General features: G+C 50.5%; 1 protein-coding gene across 5 annotated transcripts in view; it reads right to left on the reverse strand.

Moving 5' to 3' along the window:
* The window catches only part of Vsig10 (V-set and immunoglobulin domain containing 10), a 37941-nt gene extending 18161 nt beyond the window's left edge, over nucleotides 1–19780 (reverse strand). For 2 of the 5 annotated variants that reach the window (XM_006249437.5, XM_063271345.1), the window contains exons 1-3: nucleotides 15650–19780; nucleotides 9934–10215; nucleotides 877–1179 (exon numbers count right to left, since the gene is read on the reverse strand). In XM_006249437.5, coding sequence (XP_006249499.1) covers nucleotides 877–1179; nucleotides 9934–10215; nucleotides 15650–15710 — 646 coding nt within the window. In that variant the 5' untranslated portion in view covers nucleotides 15711–19780. Of the gene's footprint in view, nucleotides 1–876; nucleotides 1180–9933; nucleotides 10235–11026; nucleotides 11173–11643; nucleotides 11710–13776; nucleotides 13788–15649 lie in introns of those variants that run through there. The other 3 variants (NM_001271336.1, XM_039089495.2, XM_063271346.1) reach the window with 3 other exon arrangements.
* Nucleotides 19781–20572: the final 792 nt, after the last annotated feature.

The following is a 20572-nucleotide window of genomic DNA, read 5'->3' on the forward strand; positions in this document are numbered from 1 at the left end:
CCTCTTCACCCCCTACCTGTGTGTGCGTATGCGTGTGTGCGTGCGTGCGTGCGTGTGTGTGAGACAGTCACTTCATAGCAAACACTGGCTTAAGATTCATGATGATCCTCCTGCCTCAGCTTTCCAAGTGCTGGGAATACGGGGGTAAGCCACCATAACCAGTTTTTGTACACCTTGAAACATTAAAAATCCCCCCGCCCCCATTAAAAGTAAATGTATTTATATGTATAGAATTATAAATGTATAAAAATTATAAAATCACAAAATTCTAAATTTATTTATAATTTTATAAATCGTATAATTTATATAAATAATATAAAATTATTGAATGTATAAAAGCTCTGTATGGGCTGGGGATTTAGCTCAGTGGTAGAGCGCTTACCTAGGAAGCGCAAGGCCCTGGGTTCGGTCCCCAGCTCCGAAAAAAAGAAAAAAAAAAAAAGAACCAAAAAAAAAGCTCTGTATTAGTTTCCCTCTACAGCTTAGAGGGCTCTGCTACGTTCCAGATAAAAGATGCTCACTTGGAGTTGGGGACTTAGCTCACTGGTAGAGTACTTGCCTAGCAAGCACAAGGCCCTGGGTTCGGTCCTCAGCTGGGGGTGGGGGGGATGGATGGGATGCTCACTTGACCTAGAAAGGAAAACCCTTGCCTGACAGTCCACGTATGTTGAAGGCAGCAATGAAGCATGTTAAGATCTGGGCACGGGCATGCAATGGAGTATTATACAGCCCTGAAAAGTAGCAGGACACCAAAGCACAGTGCAGGGCCACGGAGTAGAGGCCACTGTGCGAGGCAGAAGAAAGCAGTGTTTAAGCTCAAAGGAAGACAGGAAGAGGCACAGACGCGGTTCACGGAGGGGCGTGCTGCTTACGCACAGTAGACCAGGAGCTCGGTGGTCACCTTTCGCTGTCTCCTGCTGAGCACGTTGGTGGCTGAGCAAGTGTAGTTGCCTTGGAGGTTCTTGGACATCAGCATCAGAGTGAAGCTGTTGGCCGACAGGTTCTTTCCCAAGGACTCGGAGACGCTGCTGTGGGTCTGGATCCACCACTCCACCTCGGGCGGAGGCTGTGCAGCGCTGCAGCAGCTGAAGTCCACCTGAGAGCCCCTGGCTGCGTACAGGGTGCCATTGGGGAGGGTGCCAGTGGCTGAGATGTTAACGTCAATGTGGGCAGGGCCACCTGGGAAAGAGACGGGACGGAGGATGGGGGAGGAATGTTCATCACCAATGCAGTGCTAAGGGAACCAAACAACAAAAACAGTCTATGGCCCCTCACTGTGTGCCAAGCCCATGCAAGGTTCTGAGGACCTCTGCTCACTTGTCCTTGGACAGTTAAAAGAAATTGGCTGAGGATAGGCGAGTACATCCTTTAAAATAAAAAGTACTTTCCAAGCTGGAGAGATGGCTCAGCGGTTAAGAGCACTGACTGCTCTTCCACAGATTCTGAGTTCAATTCCCAGCAACCACACGGAGGCTCACAACCATCTGTAATGGGATCCAATGCCCTCTTCTGGTGAAGACAGTTACAATGTACTCATATACATAAAATAAATAAATAATTCTCTTTTTTACAAAAAACCTTTCCACTTTGTATGTGTGTGTGCATGTGTGACAGGATCTCGTGTAGCCCAGGCTGGCCTCAAACGCTGTATCTGGTGATGACCCTGAGCTTCTGATCCCCTTGCCTCTGCCTTTCCAAGTGCTGTGGTCACAGGCATGTGTTTCATGCCTGGTCCACGTGGTGCTGTGAAAGGCTTCATGATGCTAGGTAAACACTCTACCAGCTGAGCTACCTCCCCTGCTGAACCATGAAGAGCCTCCAGGCCTCTGGCTTCTACTTCCCAAGAGCTGGCACGGAAATACTGCACGGGCTTGGAAATGTCTCAGAAGTTAAGTGCTTGATGCTCTTTCAGAGGACCAGAGTGAGGTTCCCAGGAACCATAACTGGCCCCAGCTCCAGGGCACCTACAGTCTCCTCTGGGTACCTGAACACATCTGTACATACATGTATGTATGTATGCACCTACACACACACACACACACACACACACACACACACACACACACACTTTAAAAATAAATCTTGCCAGACAAGGTGGTGCATGGGGCAGAGTCAGCAGTTCTCTGAGAGCTAGCCTGGTCTACACAGGGAGTTCTAGGACAGCCAGGGCTATACAAAATGAGACTCTGTCTCAAGAAAGCCAAACCAAACCACACAAACTGAAAAATTCAGTGGTGACATAGCTTAGCTCAGCAGTTAAGAGCACTGGCTGCTCTTCCAAAGGACCTGTGCTGGATTCCCAGCAACAACATGGTGGCTCACAACTGTCTGTTAACTCAAATTCCAGAGGATCTGATGCCCTCTTCTGACCTTTACACAGAATACCTGTACACATAAAACAAACAAAAAACACATTTTATACACACACACACATATATATGTGTATATATACATACATATACATACATACATATACATACATACATATACATATACATATACATATACATATACATATACATATACATATACATATACATATATATATAAACTGAACCTTGCCTAGAGCCTAGAGCCATGGCTCTGTGGTTATAAGCACTGGCTGCTCTTGCAGACGACCAGGTTCTACCCAGGACCCACACAGGGCCTCACTACCGTCCTTACCTCCACCTCCAGAGATCTGACCGCCTTTTCTGGCCTCCATAGGCACACGCACAATGCACAGACATACATGCAAACCTAGCTATAAAAAGGTCCCTTCCATGGGGCTGGGGATTTAGCTCAGTGGTAGAGCGCTTACCTAGGAAGCGCAAGGCCCTGGGTTCGGTCCCCAGCTCCGAAAAAAAGAACCAAAAAAAAAAAAAAAAAAAAAAAAGGTCCCTTCCAAGGGAAAAGCACGTAGGTGCCGAAAAGTAAGTAACACTTTGGGCCTGAGACTGATCTCCTTTCGAGGCCCCAGGACCTAGAAGTAGATGTCAGGAGTGTATCCACCATGCCCCAAACCTGTTACCAGGGCTCGCTGGGCCTCAGCCTCTCGACAACGTGGTTGTGGAACATCCACGTTCCTCAAAGATCCTGGAGTTCTCCTAGGGCTGACAGGAGCCCACTGAAAGCTTGGGCCTTTGAGTGTGCTGGCCCGGGGCCCTTTGCCTCATGGTGGTTGCTTTCTATCTAATCGCTGGTCCTGCGGAGCTAGGAGCTGTCCAGACTATCAGAAGTCCCTCCTCCCCCTGCACATCATGCTGATACTCAGAAAATGATACTCCAGACCTGACTTTGAACTCCAGCTGTGTGGCTAACGGTACCTTAGTCATCCTTGTTTAGCCTCAGTTTCTCCCTCTATGAAATGGGTGTGATGACAGTATCCTCCCAACAGCGTCACTGAGCCCACCAAGTGAGTTTAGGTGATGGAGCCCTCTGAATGGTGCCTGGTGCGCCCGAAGCTCTCTACAAAGGGCTGGACCTCGTCTTAGTTCACCCTCATCTCTGAACCTCTTTTTGTTTTTGTTTTTCAGTGTTGGGAATGAGATGGGGGTTGAGGTTGGGGAGGGGCCATATATGCTGCGTAAAGAGCATCCTACCAATGAGCTATAACCCATCCGGCCCTGAACTTTCTGGACCCCCCAAAATGCCCGGTGCTGAATTACCCAATGCATCCAAGACCTAAGTTCCTTTTGGTAAAAACAGAACACCCTGCTGGAAAAGCATCTCAGAGGGGTGGTGTGTGCTTAGTGGGTTCAGTGAGCAAGAGAGAGGGGGCCGGGAGGGGGAGGATGGAGAGGAGGAGGGAAAGGAGGGAGAGGAAGAGGGAAAAGGAGGAGGAGGGCGAAGAGGGGAAAGAAGAGGAAGGAGAAGAGGGGGAAGAAGAGAGGAAAGGAGGAAGAAGAGGGAGAGGAGGAGGAAGAGAAGCATGAAAAGAGGGAGAGAGACCTTTTATCCCAGCATTTGAGAGGCAGAGAGAGGCAGGCGGATCTCTGGGAGTCAAGACCAGCTTAGTGAACATACAGAGTTGTAGACCAGCCAGGGCTACATAGCAAGGCCCTGTTCAAAAAAGTACTCAAAAAGGAAGTGGAAGAAAAGAGACGGATCTACATCACTACTTTGCCAATTAAACGACACTCATGGGTACTCCCAATGCGGCTCACATTAGCATGATCTCTGAGAGCTCTTTTAGAAACAGCCAGGGAAGGGTCAAAGGAAAGGATACAGTTGTGCAATTTAGTCCAGAAGTAGGTCAGTGGGGGAGGGGGGAGGTCATCTGTGGGATGCAAAAATTTTCCTATGCAACCCTTCAATTAAAGTACCTTGTTTCCCTGGGCTTCACTAAGTAGCCCAGGCTAGCCCCAAAGTTAAGCTACTCTGGGCTTCAGCCTCCCAAGTGCTAGGATTACAGATATGCTTTACTTACCTGGTCAGGACAGCCCTGTCAGGTGGATCTTTGGGAACTATACCGCGTACGGCCCCTAGGGGCCTGGGGGCAGACTTAGGTGGTGGCCTGGGAGCTGGTACCTGAATGCTGCATTCAGCTGGCTAGTCAGGTATGCGGCTCGACAGGTCCTAGGGTGTGTCTTCCTTTGGCATCCCGCCGACTAAACAGGGTTCTGCTAGAGTACTGAGGTACGGGCAGCCAACGCCTAAGCTGGCAAAGGTAATATGACTCAGGTCACATACCTCAGGTCTCCTAGCTTAGCAGGTAAAGACAGCAGCCAAGCAGACCTCAAAATTGGAGTCGGAGTCTCAGAATTCATGTAACAGCCAGATGTGGTAAAGTGAGTCTCCTAGCATGACAATAAGATAGCAAGCAGAGACAAGAGAACCACTGAGAAGCCAGAGGCTAGCCTGTGGTACGCAGCGCAGTTGGCAAATGAGAAACCCTGCCCACCCTGGGGAAGTAGAGAAAGAATTCCTGAGAGCTGTCTTCTGGCCTCTGACAGGCAAGCACTTACTCTCCTCAGCACAAAAATAAATAAATAAATAAATAAATAAATAAATAAATAAATAAATTTAAGAGGGCAGTCGAGAGGGCTCAGCAGGTAAAGGAGCTTGCCGCCAAGCCTGACGACCTGAGTTTGAAACCCACTTAGTGGAAGGAGAGAAATGACCCCCACGAGCTGTCCTCTGACCTCCTCATGAGAACCCTATGCGCGCACACATTAAATTTAAAAAATATAAAAAGCAAAACAAAAACTGACAAGAAAAACATGTTTTAAAATTAAAAATCAGAACCGGGGAAACAGCTGGGGTGCTTGTGGCTCTTGCAGAGGACCTGGGTTCTGTTCCCAGCACCCATGCCAGAAGGCTCACAACCGCCTCTAAGTCCAGTTCCATGGACCGGAAGTTCTCTCCGGTCTCCACAGATACCCATGTATTTGTGGCAGTACACACGAATACATAAATAAAAATGAATCCTGTGTTTTGACACAGGGTCTCACCGGTGAGGCTAGACAGCGGTCCACCCTAACCCTTGTGTAGTCCTGGCTGTCCCATAACTCACTATATAGTCCAGGCTGGCTTCAGACTCAGCCATCCTCCTGCCTCTGCTTCCCAGGTGCTGGGATGAAAGGTGCACCCCACCAAACCAGGCTAAAATACTATTTAAAAGGAATCCTAAAGAAATCAAATTGAGACCCCAGTGAAACTCCTGAAGGGTTCTTTGCTCATCCGAAGCCCTGGGCGGAGTCTCAGTTATAGGGAGCCTGACTTCTTGACTCTCTTGGGTTTTCATCCCACCCAAGAGGTGCCACAGGCAGAATATGGCCCCACCTGAAAGGCTCGGGTCCACGAACTGCAGATTGTAGAATGCAAACATCATTTTCACCAACTGAGAACCTGTTTGCTGAAGCCCCAGCCCTTCTATTCTGCTTTGAGGGCTTGGTAAGGCTAGACCGCAGTCTGCCACTAAGCCACACCCCAATCCTCACACAATACTTTTGTCGTTGCTTGTGTTGGCTCTCTCAGGTAGCCCAGGCTAGCCCCAAACTAGCATCCTAGTCAAAGACGACCTTGAACTTCTGGTCCTCCTGCTTCCCCCTCCCAGGTGCTGGGATTATGGATCTGTGACACCACACCCAAAGCTCCTTAAATCCCACTTTTCACTGGTATGTGAACTAGCTTTCATCCCAGGCTCCATGGTAGGAAACCTAAACCCAGCGCACGACCTCTCCCTTCTGTTTCTTCTAAGCACCCAGGTACGCCTCAAAACCAAGTTAATAAAACTTTGAGCAAGAAGCACCTCGACTTCTGATGGGGCCAATGATCTCCCCTCCATGTGCCCACTGCCCTCTCTTGTCTCCGGGAACCTGTGCCATGACGAACTCGCCAACAAGCAGGGCTCGGTAGATCGGAGCTCAGTTCAGGGAGGTGGATCTTCCCTGAAACGCCCACTGCCACGAGTTCACTGAAAACAGCTACACAGGCTGCTAGGAGCATGCCCCAGTCCCCAGCCCCAGCTGACCGCCAAGGGGCTTTGGCAAGGGGCTTCGGCAGATACAAGCCTGCTTCCGCATTGCCCTCGTAGCAACTGCTTGAGAAAACTGGACCCGAATTGAGCCTTGTCCAGGTGTCTTGAGATCTCACTGGGATTTTTCGTGGGCTGGTTTTTGGAATCCTCGTTTGGTTCCACCACTCAGCTCTTAAATCGTAAGAGAAGTGCAGGAAGCACCAAGAAGAGACTCTGTGCAAGGAACATCAAGGCTGGGCTGGAGAGATGGCTCAGTGGTTAAGAGCACTGACTGCTCTTCCAGAGGTCCTGAGTTCAATTCCCAGCAACCACGCGGTGGCTCGCAATCATTAATGGGATCCAATGCCCTCTTCTCATGTGCTTGACTGAAGAATACAACAGTGTACTCACATAAAATAAATAAATTAACTTAAAAAAAAAAAAAAAAAAAGAAAGAAAGGAAGGAAGGAAGCACCAAGGCTGTAGGACTAGTTAACACTGGTCTCTCTATTCTGACTGTGGGCTGGTCTACCAACAGCCAATGGCAGAGAGGCGTACTGCTGGAGCCCCGCCCCTTACCCACGAGGATCTCAACAAATCAGGTTGGCAGGGCAGGCCGCCATACCAAGCGCGGAATATGGGCCAGAGGTTTTCTAGACATTTAGGAACAGAGTAACAAAATCCTAAGGCAACCGTGGCCCTACTCTGTCTTGCCTTTATCTTAACTTGCTTTTACTTTACGTATATGGCGTTTTTCCTACATATATGTACATGCACCATGAGCATACCTAGCACATCATCGGGTCACCTGGAACTGCAGCTATAAATGCTTGGGAGCCACCATGGAGGTACTGGGGACCAGACCTGAGTCCTTTACAAGAACAGCCGGCGCTCTTGACTGACAATTCATCTCTCCGGCACCGTTATTTTTTATTTTTTTAAAGACAGGGTCTTGCTGCGTGCATGGTGGTGGCGCGAGCCTTTAATCTAGCACTTGGGAGGCAGAGGCAGGCTGATCTCTGAGTTTGAGGCCAGCCTGGTCTACAGAGTAAATTCCAGGGCTGGAGAGATGGCTCGGAGGTTAAGAGCACTGGCTGCCCTTCCAGAGGTCCTGAGTTCAAATCCCAGCAAACACATGGTGGCTCACGACCATCTGTAATGGGGTCTGATGCCCTCTTCTGGTGTGTCTGAAGACAGCTACAGTGTCCTCATGTAAAATGAAAAAAAGATACGAGGCCAGCAGGGTGAATTCCAGGACATCGAGGGTCACACAGCAAAACCCTGTCTTAAAAAAAAGAAAAACCTGGGTTTGGTCCCCAGCTCCGAAAAAAAAAAAAAAGAAAAAAAAGAAAAAAAAAAAAAGAAAAACCCAAACACACACACACACACACACACACACACACACACACAGAGGCATACACACAGGCACAAACATACACACAAGCAAAACATGAATACACATTAAAAATAAATCTTAAAAAAAAATTAAAGTTTTATTTATGCTATGTATATGAGTACGCTGTAGCAGGGGTCTCATGTAGCCCTATGACTTCCCTAGCCAAGGAAGCTCTTGAAGAACTAATCCTACCTCTGTTTCCTGGGTGTCGGGAAGACAGGCATGCACTAGCACACCAAGCTCCACCATTGTTCTGGGGATGGACCCAGAACTTCATGCATTCAAACCCTTTACACTGAGCCACACCCCGGCCTCACCCTCGGACACTGCACAGCACTATATACTCAGTAGGTGGGACTGATGGACGATATCCCTCCCACCCTGGCCCACAGAAACCTGACTCCCCCTGGTGCAGGAGGTACAGAAACAGAAGCCTCCCAGTCTGGAGAACACAGCTGGACACAGGCCTCTACGGCACCCATCTCGGATGACCAAGGTCACGCGCAGATAAGAACCTGTATAGTCTGGAACAGTTCCCGGCTTTTCCCTCCCTAGTCCCCAAGGCTGTGTTAGAGCATTTGTAAACTTTTCTCCTTAAAGAAAGAGAGCCCCAGGACCAAGCCATCTACCATTTCAATGAAAAGATAAGAAAAGCCAGAGCCCCATCAAACACCCAGATGGAGACCTGGGAGAGGGGATGTGTGCCTATGACCCAAGTCCTGGGGAAGCAGGGGGATTGCAGCTGTGAGGGGTTGTGTTGTCGCTGCACTTTGCTTTATGGTTTTCTGGTAGCACGGGTTGGCCTCACATTTCCTAGGTAGCCAAGGATGACCTTGAATTCACTGCTGTCCCACCTTTTCCTCTAGAGCTCTGGGATATCACCCCAAACTATGTTCTTATCTCTTTTTTTCCCCTTCTCTCTCCCGTTCGTTGGACGACAGATCACAAGGCATAGTCTTGCTCTGGCCAAGTAAACACCCTACTCCTAAACTATAGCCATCTGGGACTACATAGCAAGATCTTGTCTCATAAAAAGAGCGAGCTGGCTGGGTGGGAAGCCTGTGCCTTTAATCCCAGCACCCTGGAGAGAGAGGCAGGCAGATCTCTGTGAATACAACGCCAGTCTGATCTACATACAGACCCCTCTCTATCTCTACCATGACCTTCTACCTCCAGAAAAGGAGGGAGCGAAGAGAGAAAGGGAGGAGGAAAAGACCAGGAGGCACCCTGACTGCTGGGACCTTGGGATGCATTTTTCCCATGGGAATCCAGTCACCTGCTTAAACAGAGGACCCCAGGTTCACAGCCAAGGTCCTATTCATTGTACCAGTTTCTCTTATCGGAGTATGGGAAGCAGCAAAAGTCTGCCGTGACCTTGAACTTCTTGGATGATAAAACCAAACGCTGACCAACGGAGCCAAGACCAGAGCCAGATGTGTAGCCCTCAGAGGACTTACTACTGGCAACAGGCTGCACCAGGCCCCCCCAGGAACGTGCTCCCATCAGCTCTCAACACCCTTACACTCTGTGAGCAAAATGAGGCCAAGTCTCCATTCAGCCACAGTTATCCAAAATGGCCACTGATGAGCGTGTGTGTGTGTGTGTGTGTGTGTGTGTGTGTGTGTGTGAGAGAGAGAGAGAGAGAGAGAGAGAGAGAGAGAGAGAGAACCATCTGGGAGGGACAAAGAAGTAAGATCCTGGGAGCCCTGTGGCAGGTGAGCACAACGGGGCACCTGCCTCTGGTTTTCATGGAGAAGCTGCACTAACCACAGGCCCACATTTCCCAGAGAAGGACTTCCCACAATTCGGTATGCATCCGATGTACTGAGGGAGCACAAGGTCTCATCTGATTTCAGGGACACTTGTGTGTTTGTTGGAAGGTGTGTGAACATGTGTGTGTACACGTGTTGAGGACAGACAGCCTTGGCTGTAGTTCCTCAGCTTTTTTTTTTTGAGATAGGGTCAGTGTAGCCCAGGCTGGCTTCCAACTCGTCCAGACGGAAACCACCTGTCACAAAAGCCCACACTCCTCACAGTGACCACCTCTTCCACAGGCTCTCACTGCCTCCCCAAGTCCATCCCCAGCAGTCCCACTTACTGGTCACCCGAAGCTGCACAGGGAACCAGTGGGTCTCGTTTAGAACCTCTCGGCAGGTGTAGTTGCCGTCATCCTCCAGTCTCAGAGCCTCAATGCGCAGGGCACCTGCATCCTCTAGAGAGAAACGGGGTGCAGCCGGAGGGAGGCTGGAATTGGAGGAGACCAGGAAGGCGGGCTCGGAGTCATTCCGGTACCAGGTCACCAGGCCTCTGGATCCTGACAAGCTGCCACAGCGTAGAGTAACATTTTCATGGACTTCGCCGATAGCCACAGCCTCTGAGTCTGTAAAGGGAAGGTCAGGCTGTCAGCTCATTCCTTCAGTTGATTGGCCCCAACCCCTTCAGAACAGTAAGACTTTATTTTCTAATGGCATGTCCAGCATGCATACGTGCCCTAGCGTGCATACGTGCCCTTGCGTGCATGCGTGCGTCAGAGTCTCAAGTAGCCCAAACTGGCCTTGAACTCACCTCATGGCATGTGCTACCATTGAACTTTTGTCTCCACCTCCCCTCAACCACTGGAATCACAGGCTGTGCCTCCCTGCCCAGTTTATACCCTGCTGGGCACTGAACCCAGAGCCTCCAAGTGCCCTAACAGTGAGCTAAATGCCCGGATATTTCACCAAACATTTTAAATAGTAGTGATATGGTTTGAATGTGAAATTCCCCCATGGGTTCCCATCCCCCCACCACCCGTGGCATTGTTTGGGATGGTTATAGACCCTTTAGGAGGCGGAGGCTTTGCTAAAGGAAGTGAGTCACTGGAGACAGGCTCTGAGGTTTATGGATCCCGGCCATACTTCCTGTTCTCTCTGTGCTTCTGGAAGGATGCACTGAGGGGGAATAGCCTCGGACTCCTGCAGCTAGCCTTCTCTACCACGATGGACTACCGCACCCCTTGGGAACACTGAGCCAAAACAAACCCTCCTAATTTTTTTTTTTTTTGGTTCTTTTTTTCGGAGCTGGGGACCGAACCCAGGGCCTTGCGCTTCCTAGGTAAGCGCTCTACCACTGAGCTAAATCCCCAGCCCCCCTCCTAATTCTTTAAGTTGATTTTTGTCAATCACAGCAACAGAAATGGTTCCTCCACATACCAAGCGCAAGTGCCACATCGTCCGATGGACCCCTTCTAGTCCTCTGCTGTCCACGAGGACAGGCCCAACTCAGATTGCAGGGCAAGGATGAACTCCAAATGGGGCAGAGCTAAGGTTCTCAGAGGTCCCAGATGCAATTGCTCTAGATAAGACTTTGGGCAGACCTTCCTGACCTGGGAGTGCCCAGACAAGATCAGCAGAGCTACCAATCAATGTGAGGGCCCAGGCAAGATCAACAGAGCTGCCTATCCAATCACCCCAACAGTGTTGAGCAACAAGCAATACTGTCTCTCTCCAGGTGGCCATCTGTCAGGCCACAATATTATGAAGCAGTCTTGTTGCCTAGACAACCAGATGGGGTGGGGGTGGGGGATCAGATCTTAGTGTCCTTGTCCCTGAGATTAATCACTTTGGGGAGCTCTAGGCAAGAATGGGTTGACAGTGGATACAGTGTAGACTCTGGGAAGCAAGTCCCCTGCTGGGCTCTGGGGATCTGTTGGTGACAAATGAAAGAATATACGGTCCATTTCCCAGGCTAGTGGGAAAACAGGTACAAAACAGGTATGGAGGAGAGAGGTGAGGAACAGGGAGCAGGAAGGGCTCCCAGGCTTGCCTACGTGGATGCCAGGCAAGACTGGAGAGTTGGACTGATACACAAGTAGGCACGGGCTGGGTTCAGGAACCTAGGCAGACAGGAAGGGTGGGAGGGAGGGAGGAAGGGAGAGAGAGACAGAGACACAGAGACAGAGAGCGCATGCACAGCGGACCACAGCCAGCAGAGTTAACACCCATGTGGAATCCCAACCCTCAAGGAAGAGGCGGGAGGTCAGGTGTTGGGGGGTTGGGGGTGGGGCGGCTACAAAATGATAAACCTGACTGGGGACAGAGGGCGTTTCCAACACCTGCTCAAGACTGATGGGCAAATGACAGCTGGCCAGGGGAGGTTGGTTTGTAGGTAAAAAGAAACAAACACACTCTGCTTTTTCCTGAGAAGCCCAATATTCCAGAACTTTCCACAATCAACATCCAATTCTAGAGAGGTCACAAAGACAGGGATTTGGGCACAAACTGGTGATTTAAAAAAAAAAAAAAAGTCCTGAAGGGGGTTGGAGAGATGGTTCAGCGGTTAAGAGCACTGACTGCTCTTCCAGAGGTCCTGAGTTCAATTCCCAGCAACCACATGGTGGCTCACAACCATCTGTAATGGGATGTAATGCCCTCTTCTGGTGTGTCTGAAGAGAGCAACGGTGTACTTATATATAATAAATCTTTTTTTAAAAAGCTATTTAAACTGCCCACTGAGCCATGTCACTGCCCCAACGGGGTGGCTTTCGTTTGTTTTGCCTCAGAATTCATTATGACAGGGAGGGTCTGAAGCAGCCAAAGGTGGTCTTGAACTCACTGCAGAGCTGAAGATAACCATAAAATTCGGATTTGCATCCACTTCCCCAGTGCCAACACGATGGGTGTGCACTGGTTTTATGGGGTTCTGAGACCCAGGGCAAGGCCTCTACCAACTGAACTACATCCCCAGCCCAAGGGTAGATTTTATGGTGTGTAGATTATAACTTAATAAAATTGTTATAAGCAAAAAGAAACTGCCACCTGCCCCTTGTGACTTTGCTATGGAGTGTCTGGGCTGGGTTCCTCCAGTAATAAGAAAGGACTCCTTTCAAAAAAAGACGGAAGTTGGGCAGGGTCACAAGAAGTCCTAAGTCTCTGCCCATCTTAGTCACACTACTTCCAAAAGGTTTTCAAAGCCAGAAACCAAAGGGGTTTGGGGTGGGGCTAGGCCAATACCTGTAGAGTAGAGAACCCACTAATGCTAGCCATTCTCAAACAGCATGAAACATTTAAGGGTGGTAATTAAACATCAGAGCTGAGCCTGGTGCTACAGGGTTGGGGGGAACTGGAAAGCTGAGGCAGAAAGAGCAAGTTCAAAGCTGGCCTGAACTAAGAAGACAGACCCTGACTCCAAAGGGTCATTGGGAGTAAGAAGCAGGGGTCTGGGTGGGAGGCTGAGAATCATTTTTAAATTATTACCTACCAACCCCAGTTCTCACCTGACGTCCCCCACCAAAGAAAGGATGAACTGCAGAGTCACGGCTGCACGGAGCATCCTTCAGAGTTAACTGCTTCCCCTCCCACAAATTTGCTTTTGTGCAAATTTAACCTTGAAACCTGAGCTAATACCATCTTCAAAGAAGACTATGACTTGGCCAATCTCCTCCTGGCTCTGCCCACATCACTGCTTCTAACTACTGAAGTTGAATACAACCTTAGATCATCTAGTCGATGCAGCTGAAGCGGATCAGCCTCGGAGAATGGTTATCAACTAGTGATGTCTGTCATGGACAAGGAGAGGGTGGCCCTGAAGGTACACCAATTCCAATACACCCTGATCCAATACATGCCACATCAGGCTCCATGTGTGTCCCGAGTGATGTGGGATACTCATAGTTTCGAGTTCAATGGGTCAGATTTACTTGGATCTCAGACACAGGAGAGACACAAAGCCTATGAAAAGGGCAAAGGTGCTTGCCACCAAACCTGATCCCTAGAACCCCCACAATGGAAGGAGAGAACTACCCCCCAAAGTTATACTTTGACCACCACACACGCCATGGTACATACATACATACCCCCTACATACACATACACACACACACACACACACACACACACACACACACACACACACAGAGAATTTAAGATGTAATTTTAAAAATTAAACGCAGTACGGTTTGTGCCAGCTTGACACCTTGTCTAGGGTGTTGTGTTCAAATGCAATAAGGGAGAGGGCACACCTCCAGAGTGGGGGTGGGGGAAGGGTTACAACGTGGTTCTCCTCATGCCGCTCTAGCCTTCTGCTACCAAGCTACATCTCCAGCCCCATGACCATGGGCCTTGATGCTATCCTCGTGTAAACGGCTTACAACACGTGTAGTTGAGTCAGAAGAAAGACACCTGCCCCACCTCTCCACTTGAAAAAGAGACTAATGGTTGGGGATTTAGCTCAGTGGTAGAGCGCTTGCCTAGCAAGGGCAAGGCCCTGGGTTCGGTCCCCAGCTCCGAAAAAAAAAAAAAAAAAAAAAAAAAAGAAAAAAAAAGAAAAAGAGACTAACATGAATACCCAGCAAGCCCTGGGGCACCTAGCACACAGGTAAAGCAGGCCTGGGAGTTTGAACCTAAAAATTACTGAGCAGAAAGGCAGGGCTGGTGCCTCAGGCCTAGAGCCCCAGCACCAAAGAAGCTGGGGTGACAGGATGGCAAACATGAGGCCACTACATAGGGAGACCATGACTCAAGCAAGGAAGCAGGATATCTGGAGGGAGGTCCCCAAGTGGGAAGAATTATACACTCTGAAAGCAAGTTCATCCCAGCACTCTCTTAGCTCAGGCTCCTGCCAGCTCCTCTCAGGAAACGGAGACCTCCTCAGAAGAAGACAGTGACCTCTAACTCCCACCCAAGCGCTTACAGCAGAAGGGTCACTAAGTTGAATGCCCGGTAAGGCCGAAGGCCCGGCGAGGCCGCCAGGTACCATCCATAATAGGAGTTGGTGGTGTGGCTGCAGGCCGAGGGCTGCCTAGGATACATGCATCATCCGCAAAAAATTTTAAAAATCCACGACCAAAATAAGACCGGGGAATAACACAGCAAGGAAACTGTGGAACCAATTCGGGGTCACATGTCCTAGATAACACAGACGGCCACTGCCCAGTCCCTGGTGGGAGAGTCCGTGTTGTCAAATCTTCATATCCCCCCCCCCCCCCCACACACACACACATATTCGGGCAAACCTAGGTTACGGGAAATGGTACTAATTTTTACACGACGGCTAAAAACAAAGGTAAGTAAGCTCTAAAAGCAAACTAGTTGAGGAAATTGTAAGAGCGGAATAGTTAAGAACTTCTCCCGCTCCTGGGAGCTCAGCTACGATTGAATAGCTTACTTCCTGACCGCCCAAGGCTGGCAGGTGGGTGGGGTGGATTTGGAAATTACCCACCTCCTGGTTTTGTGGGCCCCCCCCCCGCAACCCCGAATCATTCCTGTGGGATAGAAACGAATTCGCGGGCGAGTTAAACTCAAACATCCTTTTCCAATCTTTCTCCATTCCAATCTACACATCTTGCTAAGCAATCCTCCCCCACCCTCCGCGCGCGCGCTATTTTTCTGCAACGACGCGGTGTAGGTGAGCTACATAGGTCCATTTGCGGGCTAGGTCTGGTCTCGGGGGTGGGGTGGGGGTGGGTAATTTTTGGTCAAGTCTGAAATGATCTCAAAAGAAAAAGTAAGAGGAAAAGAGATGGGAGAGGAAGGCGCGGGTTGGAATGCACCGGTCTGTCTGCACAGGTAGACTCGCTCAGGGAAGGTGTAAGGCACAATTTACAGGTGTAAGGCCAGTTCAATCTGGGGGAGGCCGGGAGACGAACACAAACCGTAGCTTTCAGCCGGGTGCGCCAGCGCCGCGGGCAAAGCCAGAACACAGAGCTAGCAACGAATGGGATAAGGGCGGGGTGGGGGGGGGATTTCCCCTCCACGTGCCCCTCGGTGGGCCCTGCCGCACGTTATCGCGGGGGCTTTCAGGTCCCCGGGTTGGGGGTGGTAAGTCAGGTCCCTTACCTGCGGAGCCCTGGCGGGCCAGCAGCGCCCCGAGGCACAGCAGGACGCGCAATCCGGCCATCACTCCGGAGATCTACTCCCGGGAAAGCGCGGAGCTCCGGGTGCACCGGGCTCTTGGGGCTCCCCGGCCCGCGGCGAGGGGCTCCCCGGCAAGGATGCTCCGGCCGAGCCCCGACAATCGCCTCTGGGGCGCGCGCCCCGCCCCTGCGCCCAGCCCGCCCGGCTGGCGGAAAACAACAGGCGCTGCCCCCCTCCCGCCTCTCCGGCAACTTCCTCCACCTTGACCGGGAGGAGGGCCTTGTGCAACGATCCCAGTCCCGCGGGGTCTGGGAGGAGGCGGCCCCGAGCGTTGGCCCGCCGCTGCGGGACGCGCTCCCGGGCCTGTGCACTGAGCGCCGGCTGCGGGGCACCGGGCGCTGTCCCAGCCCTGCGGCTCTATCGCGCTTGTCATCTGAGTTCTCGGGTGCAGGGGCGGGCCACAGCGCCGCCATCGCTCAGAGCCCAGGGAAAGATGATCCCGCGACCGTCCGGCCAAAAGCAACCACGAGACTCGGGTTCTCGAATGAACTTGGGTCGAGACCACACGGGAAGAGCGAGTTTCGTTCTCAGGTGCTCCCACGCCTGGCCCTCTTAGTCTCCTCCACTCCCCAACCTGGCATTTCCGGGCTCAGCTTTCTGGCATTCCGATTCTGCGTCCTGGTGGACACCGCCACTGCTGGGCCCTCGGGAGGACCTGCCCTTGAAACAGCTCAGAGAGAAACTTCGTGTTCAAAACAAGGATGTAGTGATCGCCGCGGATTCTTCACTGTGGATCTGGGAGGAGGGCGTCCCTCGGCTCAGGGTCTTTCAGCCTTTGTGAGTTTAGATATCCGGGAGGGCTGAGGATAATTGTGGTGTAGCGTCTGCGCCCGGCTCTGGGTTCCATCTCTTGCACCGTGAAACCAATCAAAGTAAAATATGGAGAAAAAGCCAAAATGGGAATAAAAATCACGGAAAAGCCCCCTGTCCCGAGGTAGCTCTTGCTAGTGAGAACTGCCTTCGAATCGGTAAACAGTAGTGTTTATCCCGGATGACTCCTACTTCCAGAGCAGGCCTGGGGAACTTGCTGACTCAACCACAGAGCCCCTGCAACCCTTGGACCTGAGACACCATTCAGTCCCCTTTTAGTGGGCTAGGATCCCTGGGGTCCTGCTCCAAGACAAGTTGGTTGTTGGTAAAACCAGGACTAGATTCTGCTCATCTGACCCCAGGGCCATGACCACATTCTAGTCTGTATGTTTGAGCATCACACAGAGGGAACAACCACCTGTTTGCAAACACCATGGCCTGAGTCCACTCCTCAGAGTAGAACATGCCCTGGGAAATGACAGGAAGACTGGCTGAGCAAACAGGTTTCCTATGGTAAGGCAGGGGCATCAATAAGAGACACCCCCCACCCCCCAGAAAGTTACTGTAAGGATGAAGTACTTTGGCTTACTCAGAACTAATCAAGCATTTTGATAGATAGAATTGAGCATTGTCATAGAAATCTCTCATTGGAGCCAGGACCCTACTCCTGGAAAGAGGACTTGGCTACTAAGAGGGCCCACTGCTCTTGTAGACAGATCAGTGCGTTTGCTGCCAGCCCCCACAGTAGTCAGTACACAACTGTGAGGATCTCCAGCTCCAGGGGATCCAGCAAATTCTTCTGGTCTCCCAGGCACCTTCATATGCATGGGTACACACTCATGTACATAAGTAAAAGTAGGATAAAGGTGTTTTAAGTATGAACTGTGGGGCAGGTACACATCTGCCTAGGGTGCTACACATGGCAAATCTTGTCTGGTTTGTTTTTTCCACCAATCAATGAATTACAAGGCAGAGGAGAAAAAATTCACAGAAGGCAGAAAAAAAGAAAAGTAACCTGGAAGAAACAGAGCAAGGCACAGAGAGAGCCTTCACAGAGGAGAGACAGAGGGGTCGTTCAGTGACTCTTAAGTCTTAACTCCTTAGGAAGGGCAAGCCTCCCTCCCTCCCCTAATTTTGGGATGATTAACTTAGACAAAGAAAGGAGAACAAATAGGCCCACAGCTTCAGGTAAACCAGTTCTGGAACCTCCTTGAACACATCTGACCAGTTGTGTAACAGTTCCCTTCAAGATTAAAACATTCTATGAACAGAAACTCTTTAAGCAGGAAGGTCAAACAACTCAAACAGCTTCAGGAAGTTCCTGAAACTGAGCAGATTCACTAGGCCCCCTTCCCTCCAGAGTAGGGAAAGCCAAACTGCAAAAGAAAACTCAGGTAAGCTGAGAAATAAAGAAGACTCTTGAGGCCAGACCAGCTAGCTGGAAGAAGCAGAAACCTCCGAGCAGACTGGAAGAGGTTTAGACCAACTGAGACACCCAGAAAGGAGACTCTCCAATCTGTTGAGCTGCCTGCAGGCTGCACAGTATGTTTCAGGTTCCCAGCTTTTTAAGCTGTCACCCATGCTGGGGTGGTGTATAATCAGGGTTTCTATTTCTGCACAAAACATCGTGACCAAGAAGCAAGTTGGGGAGGAAAGGGTTTATTCAGCTCACACTTCCACATTGCTGTTCATCACCAAAGGAAGTCAGGACAGGAACCCAAGCAGGTCAGGAAGCAGGAGCTGATGCAGAGGCTATGGAGGGGTGCTGCTTACTGGCTTGTTTACCCTGGCTTGCTCAGTTTACTTCTTTATAGAACCCAAGACTACCAGCCCAGGATGGCACCACCCACATTGGGCAGGGCCCTCCCCCCTTGATCACTAATTAAGAAAATGCCTTACAACTGGGTCCCATGGAGGCATTTCCTCAAGGGAGTCTCCTTTGTCTGTGATAACTCCAGCTTGTGTCAAGTTGACATATAAAACCAGCCATTACAGGTGGGCTTTAGTGACACAGCTGTCTGAGTCATTTTCACCTCTGTAAGTAACCCTTCAGCCATACTCCTGCAAGTAATACCAACAAAATTCATTGGTTCACCAATTTGGACTTGATCAGTATCTGGACCTTGGTCTGTCCTGGGTTCCCTTTCTGGGGTGAGTAGATATGTGTTGTTGCATCTCCCCAGGAAGTTTCCCACAAACACAAGCAGCTATAGGTGGTCTCTCTGGCAGGAGGAAAAAAAGACCTCAGGGCTTGTTGTCTCAGGTCAGGAGTGAGGGAAAAGCAGCAGACATTCCCATCTTCGGTACCTATTAGCAACTCCTTTCCCTGTCTGTCTGTCTGAGATGTGTCTAGCTCCAAGGCACTCTTATGCATTTGCTTATCCAGTCCTTGGCTACCCAGAGGTGTCTTCTTTCTCCCTTTCCAGAGGATTCTAAGGGACTCCATTATAGGAGAAGTAAGTTGAAGAGCCCAGAGCTCAAACTGCCACATCGCATCTGTTTGTTTATGTTTCCTCAGGGACTCTTGTGTGTTGGCAGGTTCTCTATCACTGAAACCATTCCCCTAGCTGGAGGAGGTGCTATGGTGGAGGAGTGGGGTAGGAAAGAATTGACTGAAGTTCTGGCTGCTTCTTGGTGGCTGCAATCTCCATCTGAGCCTTTGACAGCTCAGGCAAGGCACCTTTGTGCCAATTTTTTCTGCCCCTCGCCTCCTGCAGTCCCTAGGGCTGACTTTGAGAGAGTCTTAGTAACAGCCTAGAGGTGTCCCCTGAGGCGTTGGGGGAAGTCCAATGGGGACCAGCCCGGGGTGGAAACCTGCTGCTGCTCCTGCTGCCCCAGCCTGGATTGTGGAGGAACGAAAAAGGTGGATAAAAAGGCAAACATCCAAGAAGAGGGACTCGTGGGGTGAGGCAGGAAACAGAGTTGTCCAGGGAGCTTGTTCATAACCGGAGCCCAGCGTCTCTTGAGCAGAGACTGGGATGGTAAAGTTCTGTGGCTCCAAGACCCGTGGGGTTTGGAAGGAAGGTCCACAGCCCCAGAAAGTGAAATTGCCCCTCTTGGAGGAAACAAGAAGATGGCCACCTGGTTCCTCAGAGGCTGATGGGAGAGACTGAATGAGCCAGGTACCCTAACAGGTGAGAGTAGCCAAGCAGGTTCTTGGAGATAATGAACCAGCATGCTCACCATTCTGAGCCCCGAGGCTGGAAAGGTTCCTCTTTGTCTGAATGAGATAACTCTAAGTAAAGGAAGAGAGAGAGAGAGAGAGAGAGAGAGAGAGAAGAGAGAGAGGAGAGGGAGAGAGGAGAGAGAGAGAGGAGAGGAGAGAGAGGAGAGGGAGAGAGAGGAGAGGGAGAGAGAGAGAGGGAGGGAGGGAGAGAGAGAGAGAGAGAGAGAGAGAGAGAGAGAGAGAGAGAGAGAGAAACCTGTTGGGAACTGGACAGAGGACCAAGGGGAAACCTTGGCTCCCTCTCTTGCACTTTAAATAGATTTCACCTACTGAGGCACACAGCTTGACCTGTGTCTTAATTTGTGGTGGCAGAAGGATCAAGTGGGCTGGGGTTGCAGCTCCTGTTAGAGCACTTGCTAGCGTTGCTTAGTGGCTCCAGCCATTAGGAGTGGAGTGAGCTGTCCTATGTTATGTCCCCCTAACCATAAAGACGTGCTTGGCCCCAGTTTGGCCCCAGTCTGACGGTTCAGCTCCACCTGAGGGAACAAGATATCCTGTCTGGAAAACAACCCAATCTGTTCCTAGTCAATTTGCACACACAAAAAGATCTGTAACTTCCTTTTTTCTTTTTTCAGAGCTGGGGACCGAACCCAGGGGATCTGTAACTTCCTGGTAGCTACCTATGTATGTGTGCGGGTCCCCCCAGCCTCTGGAAATGCACTCAACTTTCATCCCAGGGAAAGGTTGAGGCCCCTTGTTGATCCAGTAAAGCTTTCTTAGCCTGCTAAACTGAGTCTGTCAGCCTCTAGGCCTCATTTTCTTACTTCTGGTGTAACAGATTTTCTTACATTCTTCGGCAGAGAGACCTC

The sequence above is a fragment of the Rattus norvegicus genome, chromosome 12, assembly GCF_036323735.1.
Source record: "Rattus norvegicus strain BN/NHsdMcwi chromosome 12, GRCr8, whole genome shotgun sequence".
NCBI classification, from domain to species: Eukaryota; Metazoa; Chordata; class Mammalia; order Rodentia; family Muridae; genus Rattus; species Rattus norvegicus.